The 22,604-nt window shown below is 36.4% G+C and overlaps 1 protein-coding gene across 3 annotated transcripts in view; it reads right to left on the minus strand.

Moving 5' to 3' along the window:
• Nucleotides 1–22,604, minus strand: part of SLC44A5 (solute carrier family 44 member 5) — an 88,546-nt gene that overhangs the window by 53,488 nt on the left and 12,454 nt on the right. The window contains exon 1 of one of the 3 annotated variants that reach the window (XM_035333066.1): nt 463–836. The exons of the other annotated variants lie outside the window; for them this stretch is intronic. Coding sequence (XP_035188957.1) covers nt 463–499 — 37 coding nt within the window. The 5' untranslated portion in view covers nt 500–836. Of the gene's footprint in view, nt 1–462; nt 837–22,604 lie in introns of those variants that run through there. 3 annotated transcript variants of the gene reach the window in all.

The raw sequence follows: 22,604 nt of genomic DNA on the forward strand, positions 1-22,604 counted from the left end.
TTTTTTTGTTAGTATTAAAAACAGATGATAGTCTTTGCAGACGAGGCAGATCTACTTCACAGGCTGCTTAATAGGATACTTTTGTATTTTGAATTATAATGCCATTGAAATAAATATTTCACAGGATATTTGATCTATCAATTCTGACTCCAAACAGGAAATTAAATTAAACATTGCACTTTATCGCTGCATTAATTTAATAATTCATAAATTATAATAATTACCTGTCTAAAATAAAAATTGGCAAATATATACTGTCTACCTTTGATCTGCAATTTAAATAAACTTTCAAATGTTATGCTGGAAAGAATAAGGATATTGCTAATAATTGAGGAAGTTATAAAAACAAACATTTGGGGCTGTATCCCAGTCTCTTAAAGTTTATCAAAATAACCCAGTTGAATTAAATGAGATTTAGATCAGGCCCCTATGAACTGTTTTTTAAGAAAGCAGGTAAATTACCATGTTTTCCATAGTAGTTTTCTTCATTCCCATTCATGATCACTTTAGCAGGTTGTCTGCATGAGATATTAACTGTGTTCTCCTGTGTTGGTGGCACGTTCTCCCCAGCAAGCACAAATACACAAAAATACTATTTAAATACAATTTAAAGTAAAGCTAAGTGTCACAGAGTTCTCCGATCACAATGGAAATTCACAAAGGAGGCAGGCCTTTCCTTAGTAGAAAGATATGACTTAGTGCCTTGCCCACCTACTTCAAGCCAGTCTGATAGTGTGATTAAAGAGGAATGACTCTTACCAGCTTTTATTAACCTACACTATGTACATCGAAAGGGAAGTGTCTGCATTGAACACCATTTATAAAATGTCACATAAATAAATATTCAGATTTTGACTTTTTGTAACAGATAAAATCTCGTGATTTTTTTTTTTTTCTGCTAGAACATTTTTTGTCTGTCAGATAATCATAGCCCATTATTTGACTGCAAGCATTTCTAGAGTGAATGCCAGTTTCAGCTGTCAATGGACAAGGTTTCTATTTCTATCAGTTTGAGAAGTATACTAGCTATGGTAACTAATACCACAGCAAATGTAAATGAGAAATAGAGAGAGTGATTAGGTGTCTCTGCTGTATTTTTGTTATGGATAGACATTAGGCATTTGTGTATAGATTGCAGCCCTATGTATCTCATAACAAAGATAATTCATATTAATACATTTCCTTTTCACTGATGAAACTTCAGAAATTTCACAGAAACTAATTCTACCTTAGTCTACATCTATTAGCATTAGGGCATTTTGCAGCTATCTCTTCTACCAACATTTTGGTTGTGAACCAATACTGGTTCAACAACATGAGCCAGCAGTGTGCACTGGCAGTCAGGAGTGCAAACTGCATTTTGTGGTGCATTAATCACAGCACTGCCAGCTCGTCAAGAAGTTATTCTCCTGCTACATTTAGCATTGGTGTGGCCTCACCTTGAATACTACGTGCAGTTCTGGGCTCAGCAACATAAAAAGGATGCTGAGATCCTTGAAAGCATCCAGTGGAGGGCAACAGAGCTGGTCACAGGGCAGAAAAGCATGTCCTATGATGACAGACTTGCCTTGAGGACACTTGCCTCAAGGGAAAAGAAGGCCAAGAGGAAGCCTCATAGCTCTCTGCAACTCCCTGAGGAGGGGAGTGGAGAGGGATGTGCTGAACTCTGCTCCCTGGAAACTGATGGCAGGATGCATGGGAGCAGCACAAACTGCAACGGAGAAGTTCAGACTGGGCATTAGGAAAATTTCTTTACCATGAGGGTCGTCAGACACCAGAACAGGCTTCCTAGAGATGTGGTTGATATTTCATGCCTATCAGTGTTCAAGAGGCATTTCGATAATGCTCTTAACAGTACACTTTAACTTTTGGCTAGACAGATATAATTACACTGCATGTCTTAATTCAGTGTTTTCAAACTGTTACCTTGGTAGATCTCAGAGAGAATTGAAACTTGGCATGGAATAAAATGTCTGACTGTTACTTGTGCAAGCACCATATTCAGCTTTCTGTGCACTATGCTGATGATTTGTTAACTGAGGATAAGGTATCGCACTGTCATCAATTATTGTGCTTTTGTAGCCTGTGCTGTTGTAACAGAAAATAGTCTTTACATATCACAGCTGACCCAGTCTTTCCTCCTCTATACACATGACTAGCTCCCCCAAAGTACAAATCATGCAAGGAGATAAAATAAAAGATTTACTCTGCCACATCTTAGTCTAAAATATAAACTGTTTGCTGTGTATTCATTCTTGTCAACCATATCTGTAGAAGGTGTAATCATTTACTGAATTATTTTCTTAATGGAATACACATTTCATATTTCTGCATAGCACAGGAGTATAGAACAGATGAGTTGGAGCTAGAAAGTCTTAGCATTGTTGTTTTAGATACTGTAATGCCTATATACTAAAATGAAATACAAGGCATTGTATTCACTATGTAAAACCAAAACATTTTTTCTTAATGAGCTAGCCACCTCTTCTTTTAGCTACAAGCAAGCAGAATCCCCATGTGGTGATCCTGACCAATGTGAAATTTTCACTTTTTGTGGAATATGATTAAAACACCAATTGCAAATTCTATAAAGTGAAATGCATACTCTTATATACTCATTCCTATATTAATTTTACAAATCAGGAATGGACTACATGCTGAAATAGCAAACATAACATTTTTCAGTCAACCACATACTACACAGTGACAAAATCTAATGATCTTGTATTATAGTTCACAAATTATGCATGTGATATGCAGACAGCCAATTTTGCTATTATAAAACATCACAGCAATGTTCTAATGTTTACTGAATGAGATATTTAGCATAATGTGTATCAGTAATAGAGTAAGGTAAGGATAAAATTGATTTTTTCTAAAATATCAACCATTGATTGTATTCTCACACTAAACTACCTCCCAAGGCTAGACTTTCTGTTACTTTGCTGTTAGGGAAATTACAAAACAAAACAAACAAACAAACAAACAAACAAAATGGGGGGGAGGGGGAAGCAAAAAAAAAGCAAATGACTACAGCTCTGTGGTTCTACTATTCTCCTACTCGTTTGCACCTCTGTCAAAGGCTACTTTAGTTAATCTCATTATAATACAGTAACAGAAGACCCTGAACAGACGACAGACACTGCTAAATACTAACATGTCAATTTGCCAGTAATACATTACTCAACTCTGATAAAATGCTACTTCTGTTTAAATAACTATTAGTATTTTCGGGTTTCTTCTTGTTGTTCGACAATTACATGAGCATGTGGCTAGAATAAGCATGGCTTTTTAAGAGATTAAAAAAAAAAAAAAAAAAAAAAAGCTGTTGGGCTCTACATGTGTGTGCTGCTTCCCCCTAGTGGAGTAAATAGGTATGTTCACGTAATTAAAAATCGCGTAAAGGTCTTGGTGAAAGGATGCCACACAATGAAATGCGAGTTAGCAATATCATTGCATTAAATAATTGTACTGGGGTTTTAATGTCTTGATCCTATCTTAAATGGGAGGGTAGGTTATGCATCTGTCTTGTTTGTTGGAGACCCTGAACAGCAGGAGAGACCCCCTTGCTTGTTTCTTCATATAGCCACAGATGCATATGAACACTAGTAGCTTGAGTATTATAAATTAATGTAGTAGGAATCTGAAAATAAGTAAAAAATTTGCCTTCACATATGAAGCATTTATTTAGGTTGAACAAAAGTGTATAAGGAGAAGCTGAGGGGGTGGGGGAGGGTGTAAAATAAGAAGAAATGCCAATATTAGGTCATTAAATTCAGGGCAAAAAGGGACTCTGGGCTCTAACAGTGGAATCCACAGCTCTGTGTCACTTAGGCCATCTAATTGGTAAGCAGAGGTCTGAAAACAAGACAGCAGTATCCAGCATACTGAAGCAGGCAATGATTAACTAGCTAACAGAAAAACACTGAATAACTAAGCACATTTTCAGCTCAATCCTACATAGGGGAATTGGGTACCCAATTCTGGGCAAAATCCACAGTGACTCTTCTGCTGGAGTTTCTATCATAGACAAACAAGGCATTCTTTCCCTAAGTACACAGATGCCAAAAGAGATGATGGTGTCTGTCTCCTACTGTACAAACACACTCCTCCCACTCAGGATGCAAGAGTTCTAACTTGAGCCCCACAGTGCAGAACAGTGGGACGGAAGACATTCCTGTAAGTGGGAAAAGCACTCTACACAGCTGCAAGAGTTACTGTGTCAGAAAATGCAATTATGTATACATTCAGGTAGCTCACAGTGCTATGAGAGCACAAGAATCCTTCCCCTACTCCAATACTTGATACTTAACACACAGTCAAAACAGTAAGTTATTTCTTTCAAAGATAAAAAAATATTGTCCCTTCTTTTTAATGGAATTTTCAGAAAGATTAACGTATAAGGAAAAAAAAAAAATTGTGGTTCAACAGCAGAACGAATGACATTAGTTGAAATGTTGCCTCCTACATTTTCTAACAACTCCCATACAGATCTTGCACTTCATTTCCATATTCCCATGCTCCTTTCCTCCTATAGTTGTCCATCATCAGCTTTCCACTATATCCTTTTTTTTAAAAAAAAAAAAAAAAAAAGAATTTTGGAATTTCGTTTTCACTGAGTGTTTTAGGGACTGCTTAGGGAGGCAAGAGTCATGCAGGGTGTATTCATTAACTAGGCAGTGTTGAAAGCCAAATGATACTTGAATCCAGTACTGCTTTGTAAGATCTTGCAGATACTGGTTCATGACTTATGAAAAATTGAAGGGTGAAGAGGGAAGAGGAGGTGGCAGATGGGGAGACAAACAGGCCACCTCATCGCCTAAATGTCCTTTTCTTTATACAGTTGCAAGGATGCAAGTCTTCACGTGCAAACACCAAAAGTCACAACTCTCCAAGTTTCAGAAGTGACTGCCACTGACTACAGTGGAGCTGATGGCATTCAGCACTGATCACAAAACAAGTATCAACTACTGAAGGCCGTGATAAAAGAGAGGAAAAGAGGGGAGTTGCAGGGGCGGTGAGGGAATGAAAGACAGTTGTTTAAGGGCTAAACTACTGTGCCAGTTTTACGCATCATACAGTCTCCTTTGCTTCCCAAGCAGTCCAGGCCCTAAGCACTATATGCATACATACCATGGACAGAATCACCTGGGAGTCCTGAGGTCAGTGACAGCCCAATGGGGAATGCAGACACCTTTTCCAGTGTAGTAACAAAATCAATAAATATGTTAGACATTAAAAATCCAAAACTTCAAACAATGTTACAGAGCATTGTCCTAATTAGTCAAATATCTAAAGAAGTATAATGTTCTCCAGGTCATAGCCACAAGACAGACTGAATGACAACACATCATATACCTAGTACATCGGTTCATCCAAGAATACAGCAACATTTTCCCTGAGGTAGCACTTGTACAATTAACATGTTGCCCATTTGACTAGCCTGATGTGATCACATTTCAAAGGTCCATATCTCACATTCTTCTAATATGAATGACACCATGGGATCCTAGGCAGGTTTTGAAATGTGCCAGTTGTCATGTTACTACCCACAGAAAGTAGGCTTGAAAATGTAGGCATTTAATATACTATAATTAATCGATCACTCAACTGCAATACTGCCAGGCCATCGAGAACAGTGATAGCTGATGGGGGGGGTTACAATATATCTCTAAATATCCTAAGTGTTTGCAGACAGTTTGGATCACCTCCAGGACTTAATTAATGCTTGTATTTCAATGTGCTTTTTAGCTGTTCCCCCCCAAATTCTTCTGTAGAGATGAAACTTTGTTCTTGTGCCTCCTAACTTCCATTCTTCATTCTTGCCCTGGAACTATTGCAGCTACAAGTTCTGAGGAATTTCCAAGCAAAGACACAGCTATCATTATGCTCCCAAAATGGAGTCAAGTGTGTGTGAAGAGTACTTCAGCACATCCCATGTTCACCTCAGACCTAACTTCACAATCTGTACTTGAACAAAGTTCTCACTGAAGTCAAAATAAAACTACATCACAAAACAGGATAGAGCAGTTGCAAGGGCTGAGAGAACTCATACTGTTTAGCCTTGAAAAGGAAAGGCTCAGAGGGTATCTTATCATTTGATAGGAAGGAGTAAAGAAAACAGAGACAAACTCTTCTCAGTGGTTTCAGTAAAAGGACAAGAGACAATGAACACAAACATAGTCTTAAGAAACATAAGAAAAACCTTTTTATTGTTACAGTGACTGAACACTGGAACAGGTTGCTCAGAGAAGTTGTGAAGTTTGTGGATGCTCAAAAGCTGCCTTTGGACAGCCCTGAGTAACCTGTTCAAGCTGATACTGCTTTAAGCAGTGGAGTTGAGCTAGACAATCTCCAGAGGTCCCTTCCAACTTCAACTATTCTGCGACTCTATAAGACATTTTGTCCAAGTGAGATTGGGCACAGAAGACTGGTTCAACTGTAGAATAATGCAAGCTGATATCAAACCATTATGTTTTATGTTACTGTTCTGGTAAATATCTCCTTTTTATTTATTAAGCAAGCTAGGAAGGGTATTTGGTCTTGAAACACTCTCTCATGCTTTAGTAAAACTGTATCTAAAACATAAAGCCTTTGATGATGCTTTATCTGGAAAAAATATGTTTAGAAATAAGAATCAAATGCTTTCTACCAAGGATCAGAAAACACCAGAGGTTTCAGCTTTCAGGCTACTTCATTCCAGTTGATCTGGGTGGACAGACACTAGACTGATTTTTTCTCATTGCTGATTCTCTAGCCCTAAATGCACTATACCATTACGTATCATTACAACCTTTTCTAGTTTACCTTATGATGTAAAACGCAATACCAGCTGTGGCTTTTTCTAGTCATCTTTAAAATTACACTTTAATTACATGAAAATAGCTTTCACAACCTCAGAAGGAGGATATTACAACAGTCTCTACTTAGTAATAATTACATTACATTAATATCTACATTATACATCTTACATTAATAATTACACCACTGTACTGTTTCTACTGGGAAAGGAAATACAGTTATACACTTTTTTCAGATAGAAAAATGTCAGATGAAGAAAACAAAAGCTAAATTATTCTGGACCTTGTGTATATCATCTATCTGCCACTATTTCATTTGTATAAAATACATTCGCTAAATTTGCAAGAGCACAGTCAGACCTACAACCTTCTGAATAAACCAGTGTCTAATTCACAAAAGGCATTTTGAAATTGCACTAATCAGAGCCTAAACAGCAATGCATAGTTTTGAACATCTGTCCTCCTCTGTATAACCAGCCATTTCTAATAGTAGTGATATAAACTAATAGCCAACACTTGCCTGTTTTTGGCTATCTGTATTTGTCCAGTGAACTAACATTTTGTGAAAATTAGACATCATGAATGTTGTTAAAATGCCCTACATAACATAACAATAATAATAATAATAATAAAATCATTCATGTCTCATTTCGTTCCATAATTCAGAAATGTAACTACTGTTTGACTTTTCAGTCATAATTAAGTATCCAGCTCTCAGAAAACAAAAGAAGTAAGATAAGATTCTAACCTTTTAGATTTTAAGTGTGTCTTGAAAGAAAGTTTTCAGAAGTCCCAATTTTCAAGCCAACTAACCCCTAACCCCTCTTTTTTTTTTTTTTTTTTTTTTTTTTTCCATTTTCTTGCTCCTTATGTGTTTGTGACTCTGTTTCTGGCCTTACACAAACATGTGTACTGCTCTTTCATTTCAGCAGTCCTCTAAGGAATGTGTCTGTTGAGCATGTTTAGTTACTGGTGAGTTCACAATAACAACTAGGACCCCAAAACAACCTTCAGCTCTAGAGCAAGTTGTAATTTATTGTTAAGGGGAGATTAGACTTGTAATACTCCTCCACAATACACTTTCAGGACTAACAAAATCTAATCCAGCATTTTAGTGCATTTTGACCTTTGATAATGACTATAATTTCCTGTTCACAAAAATAACTGGTTATGCTTTAGACTAATTACCATGTTAGGCAAAAATAGATTTGTCCAGAAAATGAATGACTTGCTGATAAGATTAGAAGTCTTTTCATTAGACATGTGCTAATTCCCTTGCTATTCTCTATATAGATGTACATACCTTGTAGCAGTACTCTTTCCTCTTTTTTAAAAAATAAATAATAAATAATTATATAAAGAAAAATATTCAAATAGAGATTCAGTGTCTCGTGGCTATTGTTGCTTTTACAGAGGTTGAAATTTGTCTGTATAACACTGTACATAAGATGATTGTGAATGTCTGCCTTTCTGAACAAAATCTACAGACAGCACAATGTCTGGTATAATGAACAGAACACCAGCTCTCCATAGTTGTTTTTGAACCATTAGATATGTAGTTACAAGTGGAGTTTGTAAGATTATGTTAATTAGATCCAGTATTTTAATGGGCAGCCACATTTTCATTGTTTTTGCCTTCATCTCTGACACTACTGCCATTTACTGTAGGATGTGTTATGCAGTCTTACCAGTGCTAACAATGGCTCTATGTATCTGGAACAGTTAAGGCATTCACAAAATGATAACACAGGCAAATTCAATTTAAGAATTTATTTGAGCAAATAATCACTTGCAGTTGCTCAGAAATGGTCAGAAGTGACCCTTTGTTCCGAGTTTTTTTCTGCTTATTAACAAAGAACAGAATTCCACTATTTTCTCTATTTTGTCTTTATAAAAATTCCTCTGGAATCAAAAGCTTGAGTTTAAAGAAAGCCAAATGTGTTCTTAGACAAAAGGCAGCAATTGTAACTACTGTTTTTTTCTGTCCCTGTAGTCCCCTAAATGCATAAGTTATACCAAGTTGGTCTGCATCCATTGAGCCAGGTTCTATTCCTAGGTAGTAAGAGTAAAAATTATTCAAGTAAAACAACATTAGTTAAAGGTTTTCTTTCCTAAACGTAATTTCTCAGTACTTCCAACATATACAATTAATGAGATAGTTACAGTGATGCAGAAAATAATGTCTCTGTACAGCTAATTATTAGGTGCTACAATAAATAGTAATTATGATTTCAATAATGAGCGGAAATTTATTTGAATAATTTTGAATGTAAGAGGATAAAGTCTGAAAAACTGCATGTTAGCTAGTCTACTGAAGTACCAATTTATGGTGAGTCTTCAACCTGTCCATAGGCTGACTTGCAATCACATGCTGCACGGATGTACCCCCAAACCTCTACACAGAGTCCTGTGCATTTTGATAGAAGTCCATCTACAAATAATCTCCCTCTACAGACGCGGGTGTCAAGTTACTTTATAAAGCACATAGAGCTGGCTCACATTCCACCATCAGTTTCAACAGCAAAATATACAAAACTCAAGTTATTAGAACTGGTTTGCAGATTTAATGGGGCAATTAAGTACATGTAGGTATTAGGTACAATGAAGCTGATGAATGGACTAGAAAACAAGACATATGAGGATCAGCCGAGGCAACTAGGGTTGTTTAGTCTTGAGAAAAGGAGGCTGAGGGGGGACCGCATCGCTATCTACAACTACCTGGAAGAAGGTTGTACTGAGGTGGGTGTCAGAGTCTTTTCTCAGATAACAAGGGACAGGACATGAGAAAATGGCCTCAGCTTGCCCCTAGGGGAGGTTTAGATTGGATGTCAGGAAGAATTTCTTCACAGAAAGGGTTGCTGGGCATTGGAACAGACCACCCAGGGCAGTGGTGGAGTTGCCATCTCTAGAGGTATTTAAAAGACATGTGGATGTAGCACTTAGGGATAGAGTTTAGTGGTGGATTTGGTCATGATAGGAGATGGCTGGACTTTACGATTTTATGGGTCTTTTCCAGCCTAAATGATTCTATGATTCTGTTTTCTGCTACTGTTGGCATACCGGTTTAGAATCAAAATATCTGAATGTAAATTCATGGACACAGTGGCATAAATAAATCGGTCCTGAATGCTCAGTCTAGACTGGAATGATTATAGAAGTAAAACCCACTATTAAGAATTATTTATTACATGTGGATCAGCCATAAGGTATGTAGAATTAGTGAAAATGTGATTAGACAAGATAAATCATGTAGTACCATTTCTACAATACTTTGTACTATCTAAACAACATGCTGTTCAAAAGAAAGGTTCCTCAATGCTAATCCAGCCCAAGGTCTGCTTCTGTTACAGGAATGGTAGCATGGGCTTTAGTAACATCTTAAGAAGAGAAGGATCCAAAAGCTGGGCAGTATGTCAAATATAAATGCTGGTTCCGATCACCACACAGCTAATATTCAGCAATGAAGATGCTTCTAACACGCTTTGCTACATTAAAGTTTATAGAAGTAAGGCAGGTTTCTGTGGCCAGTAACTCTATTACTGGTGCAATGAAGAATTACACTTCGTCTTTCCCACTGGTACACTTACAAAGTGCTGTGAGGACATATTTACTTGTAGAAAGGGCAGGTCCTAGCACTCTTTCCATGGCCTCTAAATGCCACGCTTAAATTAGAATTGAGCTTACAGAATAGCTTTGTACATGATCTTAACCTCTGGAGATCTTGAGGGAACTGCACACCAACATAAATTTCATAGCCTGCAATCTCAATTTGCCTTCTATGCTGACCACCACACTGTAGTATTAATTTTGATAATCCTCTGGTTGAGAGTAGCAAAAGGTATTGCAACACTAAACAGTCAGTGTGTGAAGGGAAGATTTCACCATATGTAATTATAGCAAACTTTTTTCATTAGCATTCTATTTATCCACTAATCTCTTTAAAAAAGGTAATCAAAGAGAAAGATACTACTATATCTATACTATATATGTGAAATACATGATTTAAAATTTATTCTTAGCTCTCACTAAATATTCCAAATCTCTGCAAATAAAAACAAAAAACAACAACAACAACAAAAACTACTACTAGCAATTTTACAATGGTTGTATTTTACCTATTTAATTTGTTTCCATGTGTCTGTGTGCATACACATATGTATAGTTAAGTAATTTTTGTTAATTATTAAAAATTAAATAATGTAATTGGAGAGATTTTCTTCACTGTGATTCTGATATGCAAGATTTTAACACTCCACAGTGACATGTATCCATGTATCATTGCATGGTAACACTTGCATCACCTACACTTAGCTAGCAGACAAAACACTTCCTTTCTTTATCACCAGAAAGGACTGTTCTGTTAGGACAGCAATCATATACATATGTTTGCTGGGAGAGGCTCAGTTTTTGATCTGAGAGATAATTGACTTAAGAGCAGGTTGAGAGATAATTTACTTAAGAAGCAGGACTCGAGAGATTGGTCTTACACCCTAGCCACCCACTCCAGCTCTCTTGTGCTAATGGTAGTGTTCTTGCAGGTTCATGAGAAGTACTAGCCAGGTTTGATCAGAGTGAGAAGTACCTCAAAACAAACGTGTTTGGTTAGCATCTGGCTCAGCTTTCACTGCAAGGCCTCACAGAGCTGTGCCAGGACATGAGGAAGCAGGTGCAAGCAAGCATGAATAATAGCACCTCAGGTGATGTATGGCAGCCATGTAAGCAAGTCTGGAGATTAATGGATAAATTTTATGGGCTGATGATGACAGAAATACATAGACACACTCCTACATCCTGTGTGTTTCACTGAACAGATTTGCTTCAGAAATCATTATGATGCAAACTTCTCATTGCCATTGTGTTAAGACAAATATACAGTATCTGGGGCCTTATTCTGGAACCATTTGATCAGGGAAGTAATTCTGAAGATAACTGGAAGAAGTTCATACTTCTATCCAGTTCCCAGGTAAATTACTGCCCCCAAAATATATTCTAGGGGTTTGGCCTGTTTTTAAAGAAAATGAATATATACTCCCAAAAATTATCTTTTTTTTTTTCTTTTTTTTTCTTTTTTTTTCTTTTTTTTTCCACTGGGACTATGATATTCCAGAATTTGGTCTCTATTTCCAAAACCCACATGTAGTCAAACACTATTTCAGTTAGAACTACAACAGATAAAGAGAAAAAAAGAAAAAAACTGTTGTAATACTGTATAGTAGCTCAAGGTAGCAGATACTCTATGGCAACTATAATCCATTGCTATTGTATTTGTACCTGATTTCTTTTTCTCTTTTTTTTCCTCTATCATTTATGTTCATTCACATCCAACTAATAAAGACACACAAAATAATGCTGAGATTGTATATTTGTTTTAATATAGCTTAGTTTTTTCTTACAGGTATTAAACTTAGACTTTAGCAAAATCCCCTGTATGTGAACTTAAAATACCAGTGATCTCTAGTCTAGGTCTTAAGTCCCTCAGCACATTCCTGACAGAAACTTTATTGTAAAACACAACTCGCCTTTAAGAAGGTCAGTCATTTATCAAAGTAAAAGATATGTTAAATAATAGTCACTTCACTTGTCACTTGTTGCCTCAGCCAGATGCCTTAAGTTCTAAGAAATGACTGACTCCAATACGTCCATCTGGTTGTATCTGGAGTGACAGATAAAATAAGAATTACTATTAACAAAAAAATAATCTTTTTTTTTGGTTAATATTTATACATTACATGGGTAGATATGCATCAATAGCACAAACTATGTAAGCTAACAGCTACAGCAGCCCCTGAAAATATACACAGTTAAAGCTAAAATACAAGATCTAAAAGGTTAATAAATGTTAGAATTAATGTTACCTACTTAAACTTGATCAGGCCTCTCTATGTAAATGAAAGTGCATCTCATAATAGTTATACTGTGATATTCATATTCCATCCGAGGAAATATTTCTTCTATCCTCTTAATTATAGCCCAACTCAGGAAAGCATTTAGGAATGGGTTTAATTTTAAGTATACACTTTCCTTTTAGCATATAATTATCTGTTATTCCAAACTCAGGGCTTTTGTCAGAGTCTCAAACCTGATTTACCACAATATCTTAAATCCACACTGACTTTCTAATTTTCATAAGAAATTTCTATAACTTTTATTTGACTCTTTGAGCGCTTGACAAACGATTCCGAATTTAACAACTACCTGGTCCTGTCACTATTTTACTGATAAGAAGCAGATACTTACAGATTTCTGGTTGATCTACCTTTTTTTGAACATCACAGTGGCAAACTGCCTACTTGAGATATTCAGGTATTTATTATTTATTTATTGCTCCAATTTTAATTTGTACTACAGAGGAGAAAATGGGAAGAAAAGAAGGCTAAAGTTTACTGATATCAATGACAGTTTTTTTCTTAGCATAAGTGAAACTCTACTCAAAAATTAATCTGGGTCTAAACAGTTGTGTTCCATATTTTAGAGTCCACTGAGTAAAAATGGTTCATGATGTCATCGATCTTGGGGGAAAAGACTTCAAGGAGAAAAACAGTGGACCAAAAACTAGTTTGGAGAACCCACCACTGAGCATCAGCTGATGCAGTCACAAAGATGGATATAGAATCAAGAAAGGCCTTAATGGGAACACAAGTTAGAATAAAATAAATGATGGTTATTCATATATCTATGCATAATTCAACTAATAAAGATCTTTAATAGCTAAAAAGATAATTTCAAAAGCAGTATTCAACATCCAATAGAGATCACACTGGAGGTGCTTGAGGCACTGGGACAGGTTGCCCAGAGAAGCTGTAGATGCCCCATCCCTGGAAGTGTTCAAGGCCAGGTTGGATGGGGCTTTGAGCAGTCTGGTCTAGAGGAAAGTGTACCTGCCCATGGCAGGTGAGTTGGAACTAGATGATCTTTTAGGTCCTTTCCAACCCAAACCATTCTATGATTGCAAAAATAGATATGCAAGTGGAATCCGTGCCCTGAAGAGCTTAGAAGAAAAAATGATTCTACATGCCATCATTTTGTTCCTCCATGAAGCTGTGTCAAGAACCATAACCATGGTAGAACAGAAACTCAGCAAAATTATTTATAATATTCTCTGTAATCTAATAAACCAATAAGAAAAATAAAATAATACAGATTTTTTTAAAAGCAATACGAAAAAATAAAGAATGTACTACAGCAGAGGCACCATAAAATTAAAGGAGACAATTCTAACCTTGTATCATATTGAATTCAGTAAGAACTGTGTGAGAATGCGTGTCAAATTTAGGAAGAAAACTAAGGATGAAATTGATAGTTCATCTATTAAAAAAAATGTGGCTGGAGTAGCTAATCTTGGAAAACATTTCCAGACACATAAAGAACAAGAAAATCATCAGGAGCAGTTAGCATGGATTCACCAAGGGAAAGTCATGCTCAACCAGTTTCCTAACCTTTTATGATGAAGTGACTGGCCTGATAGATGAGGCAGTGCTTATGGGAGAGCGCTGCCTCCCATAAGATCCTCATAGACAAACTGTTAAGTATCAGATGGATAAGCAGACAATGAGGTGGACTGAAAAAAAGGCTGAACAGCAAGGCCTTGGAAAAAATCAAAAGCCATCTGGTCCAGGGAAGCCTGCTCTGTCTGGGTGTCCCTGCCTGAGCAGGGGGATCAGACCAGATGATCCTCAGAGGTCCCCACTAACATCAATCAGTCTGGGATTCTGTGACATTTTAACTGATCTTTTCTGCATATCTTTCCCTTTGCTCTTTCCCTCAGTTTTTCTTGCTTCCTCTTCTTTTTTTTCCTCCTTACCTGAAGTCCCTTCAGCTCTTCCATACATTTGGTTATTTCTTACTCTGTATTATTACTTTATTTTCATCGTTTGGTTCATCATTGTACCTTTAATATCACAACTACTGCCACTGTCTTTGGCAATAATACATTATCGTTGAACAATTTCCTCTTGCTTTTTAATGCTCTCTGTTCAATCTCATGTGAAATTGCTTTTTCCTTTCCACACAGTCTTTATCTGTTCATAGTATTTTGAGTCGAAGATTGCTGGTAAAAATGTCCCTGTTACTAAGGTTGGTCTCTTCATTCACATAAACAGGACAGACATTCCCAAAGGAGGGTGAGGAGAAAGACAGGTTTTGCTTACTTAAGCTTAATCCTTGTCTGTTAGCAATTTTTGAGGATAAATTTGCTGATTAATGTAAAAGTAGTTTGTTTTTAAATATTTCCTTTCTTTCATCTCCCTGTTCATATTACAGCACCTTAATAAAGCACTTGGCTCACTAAGTCATAAACCCTAAATATTTTGTTAGATACCTCTTCCCCACACCTCTAGGGACCAGATGAGTTGAGCATTTCTTCAGAGGTAGCAAAGCTTCTCAGAAATATCCTGTTGCTGAAGCACAATTTAGAAAAAAAAATAACATGCAAAGAATGGGATAAAAACAGCTTGTCAAGAGGACTTCTGCTCTTTCCAAGAAAGAAGATGACATACTCACACACCCTTTGGAAGTAGTCCTGAAGACACAGCAAATTGGGTATTAACCAATTCCTTTGAACCTCCAGCCAACAGTATGTTTTTCTGTCTGACCTCTAAGATTTACTCAGAAGGTGGTGAGGCACTGGAACTGGTAGCCCAGATAGGTTATGGATGCCCCATCCCTGGAGGTGTTCAAGACCAGGTTGGATGAGGCCATGGGCAGCCTGATCTAGTGGGTAGGATCCCTGCCCAGGGCAGGGTGTCGGAACTAGATGACTGTTAAGGTCCATCCCAACTCAAGCCCTTCTGTGATTTTATGATTTACATATAACTCTTTTTATTCATAGCAAGAGGGAAAACTTTGATGTATCAGCAATTTGCAGTGTCTGTCTAGAAACTGAACCTGCCTGAATCATTTTGAGGAAGGAACAAAGTTTATACAAATGTCAGTCTTCTATTTTTAATCTCATACAACGATTACTCTTACACTGAATTAATATTAAATTGCAGTTATTATCAAAAAGCAAATAAAATTCTGCTGAATTAACATTAAAGCCAAAATAAGTCTAACACAGAAAGGCACAGTATATTGTCATAGAGCAGGTAAAGCTACTGATAATAGGATGCAATTTAATCAGGTACAAACATTTTAATTGTAGAAAGGTGACAGTACTTGAGCAAGATTCTTGCAAAGTCATTATGATGTAGAAGAAAATTACCTCAGAGAAGGAAGTTATCAGGGTATTAATGGATTGCATCATCATACTTCCTATCTGCAACTTCCTTTTCTTCATTTGAAAACCAACATTTATATTTTTTGACTTTGCAGGACAACTAGTAACATATACAGAACATAACCAGCTACTGCAATAAGGGTGTCTTTATCATTTAAGAATTAAGTCACAATGTTGAGTACAAAGATAATTTATTTTGAAAAAATTTGGTGTGCATGGACCATAAAGAGATGAGGTAGAGAAATTAGAAAGGTTTAAAACAATGATTTCTTGTATAGCCTCAGAGACAGTTAAGTACTCTTTTGAAAATGAATTAGGCCTGATAACATCTTTAGATAAAATTATCTAATCATTCCTAGACTTACCTGAGATTTACTTCAACAGAATTGTTTTCACTGAAATACTAAGTTAAACCAAAACAAGAGTGCCATTAAAATGTCATTAAAACGGGACCTCTCACACTACCAAATGCTTTCTTAATCAAGTGAAGAGCTAAAGGAAGCAATAAACTGAATATATAGATACCAATATTTTGAGAATTAACTAAGGGAACTTTTTCTGAGTAACTTATGCATTAACTGGTTCAGAAAGAAAAAATACAGAACGTTTGATGTCTTAGTGTCATATTAAAAAAAAAAAAAAACTACTTAAGAAACAAAAAAAAATCTTCAGTCATCAGTCCTAAAGTACTCAATGAAGTAAAATTTCTACATCATACTTAAAGACACTGTGTTACCTGCTGCTAGTCTAATGTGAACAAGATCTCTAACCAAAAAAGAAGCATAAGATTAATACCTAGCTCACATAGACTGCTTTCATCTACAAAATGTTATCATTTTTCTGTGCTATAATTTGTGAAGCTGATAGACTGAAAGACAGAGTACCTTGCCCAGGATCACCCAGAAAATCACTCGTAACAGCAAGATTATAATAAGGATTCCTCAAGTGACAGTCAAGGTCTGTATCAGGATACATAGCTGAGGAGAAACAAGAGTGTGTCCAGACCGGTTCAATATACATTACTTCGCAATAATACTTCACCTTGTACATGATGACTGAAGTTGTCACAAGGCTGTCATTACTAGAAAATGACTACATGTCACAGGAAACACATGATAGTTCATTAGGTAATGAGACAGTTGTTGAGATAAGTCCACCAGTATTCCAATATTTCCTCGTTCGCACATTGTCGTTTAGAAAATTAAATTAAGCCTACAAGCAGCCAATACAAGTTTAACAGGCCTGACAGACTGCAATATGGGGTCAAATACACATCTTTTCTTCTATGCTGTGTGCTAGCACGGATGTATTTGTGTCTACACAGCAACTTCCACCATTGTTTATTCAAATGCTCTCAAACTTTCACAGTAGGGACAAGATCTACAGCTTTTCATTAAATATATATATAGATATATAGATATGCTGTTGTAAACACTTGCAAAGAAGAAATATGAAACTAATTCTACTGCAGTCCAATGTAACTGATGCAAGGGTTTCCAGAGTCCTTCCATACTTGTAGATATGTGATTTTTCCCATGCGCTGGACAGGAAGTCAGCTCAAGGAAGAAAACTGTCAGAAACTAATTTTATATTTTTTTTGTAAGAGTTAGTTTTCAGCATTCTAAGCACAAGTATCCATAGAAAAGGGAGGAAAGAAGGACACACAATGGCTCTGAATGGGACTACAGAAGGCATGGCTTTGTGTTAGGATATCGTAATACTACATCCAAAGACAAGGGCTACTCTATCAGACATTTTTAAATGTACTAGTTGCTTCATCAGACTTACCGCCAAATCATTGTGTGAAGGTATAATCAAGAAAAACACAACTCCCCACGGTTGCTTCAAACGAAAGTTATGCTACATAAACAAAAAGTACATCTGGATTTATAACTGGATTTATTTTATATCATATCACAACTATTTCAGAGAAAAGGTGATTGTTTTAATATCTAGCTCAGGGATATGCTGAGTAGTATATACACTGCTTTGTCAAATTAGAAAACAAAATTGAAAAGCAACTTTAAAAAGCCGTAAAATTACAGATGCAAGGAAATTACTGTTATTTTTGAATAAGGCTGTGAAGGTTAACTAGGTTTAAAATCTTTGGGATTTTTTTTTTTTTTTAATAGCAGCCAAACTGGGGAAGATGCTTATCTGTTACAGTCACCACAGACATACTTCATGATAATGGTAGCCTTTAAAAATGTGTATTTGGAATTGACTAGCTAGAAAACATGATATCTGTAACTCAGGCAAGAGCACAAAATTGCAAACGTATGCAACTTACAGCAAATAAGCACGGCTTCAACTCAGCCATGGAAAACAGGGGATTTTTTCCCCTTGTGGGGTGTGTGGTGGTTTTACTCAGGTGGGCAACTGAGTTCCACCATGGCCGCTCTCTCACTCCCCCTCCTTAAAGAGGAAGGGGGAGAAAATACAACATAAAGAGCTCAAGGTTTGAGATAAGGATGATTTAATTAAAGGGAAAAGGGAGAGGGAAAAAAGAAAGTAAAGGAAAAAAAGCAAAGGCCGGGTGGAAGCACAGAGAGAGAAAAGCAGTTACTCTCTACTTCCCATCAATGAGCAATGTTGGGTAGAATTTCATATATTTATTGTATATTTCAGTATACAGTTGGGATCATGATACAAACATGATTCCTATTACTAGCGTCCATACATTCCACCAACAGGATGCCAAGCATCCCCATTCACCAGGAAAGAATATGTGGATCAAAGCCAGCTCAAGCATGTTGGTTTCTTCAAAGCTCTTTTTGTTGGGTGGTCAGTTTTTATACTTGATAATGGGCTGAGCCACATATACATTTTTCCACCTTGCATGATGGTCTGGCTAGCTCAGAAAGATATTACGGTCTATTATTTATCTCAGAAAAGGCCATTTAAACAACTCTGTGACCCACTGTATATCAAAAAAAAAGGTTACCCCAGAGTCCTATTTGTTGAGGCAAGGTCAGCTTTTCTAATGACAACTTAAGCTCATTCGTTTTGTTCTTCCCTGAGCTCACTCTTGCCCATCTTCTCTGAAACATCTTCTGCTGTTGGGGTCTGTTGATTGGTCACATGGGATTCTACAAGTCTGAATCAGAAGAGCATTATCTACACAGATTGCTCGAGTAACAAACATTCATCTGTTGTGAGGCAATGGAAAGTTGATAGATTCTTCAGCCGCTTCACAATCTGGAGTGTTTTCCATTAACAGATGACAAAATTCACAATCTCTGACCTCCAGTGTAAGCGTTCACACTACAGCTAATTAGCATCAGAACACTCTCACCATTAAAAATCCCCTAATTTCAAACCATTGTGTTTGACGACTTAGAGGTCATTTATGTGCCATGATACATTGTGAAAAGACAAAAATATTGTTAATATAGTTCTCAGTATAGGCTCTGGCTTCCAGTTGCTTACCATTTTAAACATTTTCAGCTTGACCAGTTAGAATTTGGTATGCCAGCTTGGTTCCTCCCACCAAGACTTTCAGGAAAATCTCTAGCTAAACTATCTAAATATTTCCAAGAAAGATAAGAAAAAAAATACCATTTTAATCACATTGAAATATATTTTCTTTGTAAATCTGTAGCACTCATCATCATTGAAGTTTAAAATTTCCAGGAAATAAGTATTATGTCAAGAATACATCCATTTGTATCCCGGAACATTCCCAAGCCTTTAGAAGGAAAATACTGTATTTCACATGCTCAGCAGACAGCATGAAATCATGTAATGAAAGACTATATAACTGTGCATATGCATTAGGGTGCTACTTTTGGAATACAAAGGAAACCTTAACTCTGGTACTTTCTATATTTTGAATATTTGATTTCACTAGTGTTAATGTAGTAGTAATATGGTAGTCTTTCACTTCAGTTTTTGTGTAAATGTGTTTCTCTTCAACAATAGCATTTCAGGACCCATTTACAGATGACCAGACTCAATAATCAGTTGCTATACAATCTGTATCTTAATACTAAGAACATAACACTCCCACCCTGCTTCCTGGAAACCAACCCCTGGATCATATATACTGGATCATTTGGCTCAAACCCACCACAACTCCTTTCCAAGTTAGACAAACAGGCTTTTCTATGGTATATGGGGAACTGAAGGAATGGAGATATGATATCCTGTACTACAAGAAGTAAATCCTCCAGGTTGTGTAATAACAGCTAAGTTAATAAACAGTAGGTCTGACTTTTCCTGGAAACAGATTTATGACACACACACCAAACAGAATGCGTAGAACGTGCAGAGTAAGCCTGTACCTCCAAGAACATCAGCCCTCTTAGAGCTGCATATACACAGCATAGCACAGATGTGATGGTTCTAACAGCTGCCAATGCAGGGCTTATGTTCAGTATTTCTGAAGTGGACCAGGAAGGATAAAAGTACCCAACTTGCTGGAACAATAAAGGGATCCAGGAATTATGGACATCACCTGTAGCCTTCAAAATCTACCTGAACAGAACTTCTAATAGCAAAAAGAGGTTAAGAAATGTCCAGTTTTAGGTCACAACACTTGAGAAAACTAGATCTGCAGCAGTTTTCAGGAAAGGTATGGTTCATATTACTGGTTGTAAAACAATTGCAAGTGTTCATCCATTTGGGTTCCACTAAACAAGCTTAATGCTATTGCTAAAAATGTGTAATCTGTGCAGTAGCAATGCTTCTCTTTTTGTGAATCATAGAATCATAGAGTATCCTGAGTTGGAAAGGACCCGTAAGAATCATCGAGTCCAATTCCTGGCACCACACAGGTCTACCCAAAAATCACTGTTCCAAGGATGGCAGGGTTTGCTTTTTCACCTTAAAGCACTTAGGATTCTATCAGTACTATTTTAATGCATATTTTCTATGCTTTAGTTATTTCACGACAGCCTATATCTTGTCTTACAGTGTAGTGTTCCAGCAGAGCTTTCTAGACTTTCTCCCCTGCCAACACAGCAACAGTATTATTCGTGCTCTAGCTTAAAAGACACAATGCTAGATCTCCATCTAAATCACAATTAACGGAGCTTGATTAATTGGAACAAAAGTGATTCTGAAGAAAGAAAAAAAAAATGACAAACTTCAAAGCAAGTGGGAATGGAAATGCCTTAATCAGGTCGACAAGGGAGATGGGAATGATATGATGCAGCAGGACACATAGAAGGACAAACTTTAATGTAAGTGTATGAAGGTTTACAATACCAATTAGGTGTTCAAGAATGGCAGCAGAGCCATCCATGTGTTCTCCAATAAAGAAAACTCTGTCACTAATTATACTCAGTAGGCAACCGAAGGGCATTAAGTTAAAATTGGACTGTCTTCATCTTGACAGCTGAGAAATGGAACAAGCTATTCCAAAATCCATCTATGGATTAAAATACTGAATCTAAAGCATAGCAATTCTGTAAATTCTTGACAAGCTATAACATGACTTGATCTTAACCATTAATTCCTGCTAAAGAAAATAGATGCACTCAAGTAATCTCTAACTGAAGAGTACATTCCCATCAACTGAACCCAAATGAATAAAACTATAAGCCTAGAAAATAATACAAATGAGCACTTGGTAGTTATAATGCATTATTACTTGGCTTTGATTTTCAGAGAAAACACTAATTAAGTAATTCCTGAATGCCTAAAAAGAAACAGAATAAGCCCCACTTGATTTCTTGACAGAACCATGTAGATAATGAGCATGTATTGGCAAAATGAAGTTTTAGATGATTATACATATACCATGAATGCTTTAAGAAATGCAATAATGAACTTGTATGAAGAAAAAAAATGTTACCTAAACCACAATAATTTCTTATTACTAACAAATAAAATGAATTGTCTGATATTGTTTGATAGCAATGGAAGTATGGAAGTCAATACTTATCAGTCCTGTTTGTCAATTATTTTACATCAAGATATAGTCTCTGTCTCTCTCACTATGATTTTGTTCCCTACCCTGCTAAGCCCTACTTTAGTCATTATCCAATTTCTGTTGGAAGAGCAAAACAATTCTGTTTTCACGTTAAGAATAAAAGCCAGTATTCAGATTCAAAAGCAAAAAAAAAAAAAAAAAAAAAAAAAAAAAGACATTTTCTTCAACTCTTTGTCTGGATTTTTTTTCCCCTTTGAAAACTTCCTACTCACTACAGAATTCAAGCAAAACCCATAGTTCACATTCCACCCTACTCGTATTTCCAGTGTTTGAACTAGGGAAATTGTTTTTCACAGTTCATCACCAGAAATAAACACATTGAACCAAAAAGAGTTCTGAACACTAGGTATTGAGACATTTTGGGATACCTCTGATACTTTGTCAGTAGATACTGGCTGTATCCATACAGTTGTGTTTACAATTATTATGAGTGCATTAGTTGTTTAAGAAAGGGACTGGAAAAATGGTCTTGTTTCATTCCTGATGTAGGAGTTTCTCCTTATACAGTCTACAAGTTTTATGTCTTGAGTAATATACAACTTATTAAAAGCAAACTGAATGAAAACAAGAGGCTTCCCTTATCTATTAAATGGTTCCTGATATTTTCTATAACTGTATTGGGTTTATGTGGCAAAGTTTTAGTAGCAAGGGGGGG

The sequence above is a fragment of the Oxyura jamaicensis genome, chromosome 8 (genome assembly GCF_011077185.1).
Source record: "Oxyura jamaicensis isolate SHBP4307 breed ruddy duck chromosome 8, BPBGC_Ojam_1.0, whole genome shotgun sequence".
Lineage (NCBI taxonomy): Eukaryota > Metazoa > Chordata > Aves > Anseriformes > Anatidae > Oxyura > Oxyura jamaicensis.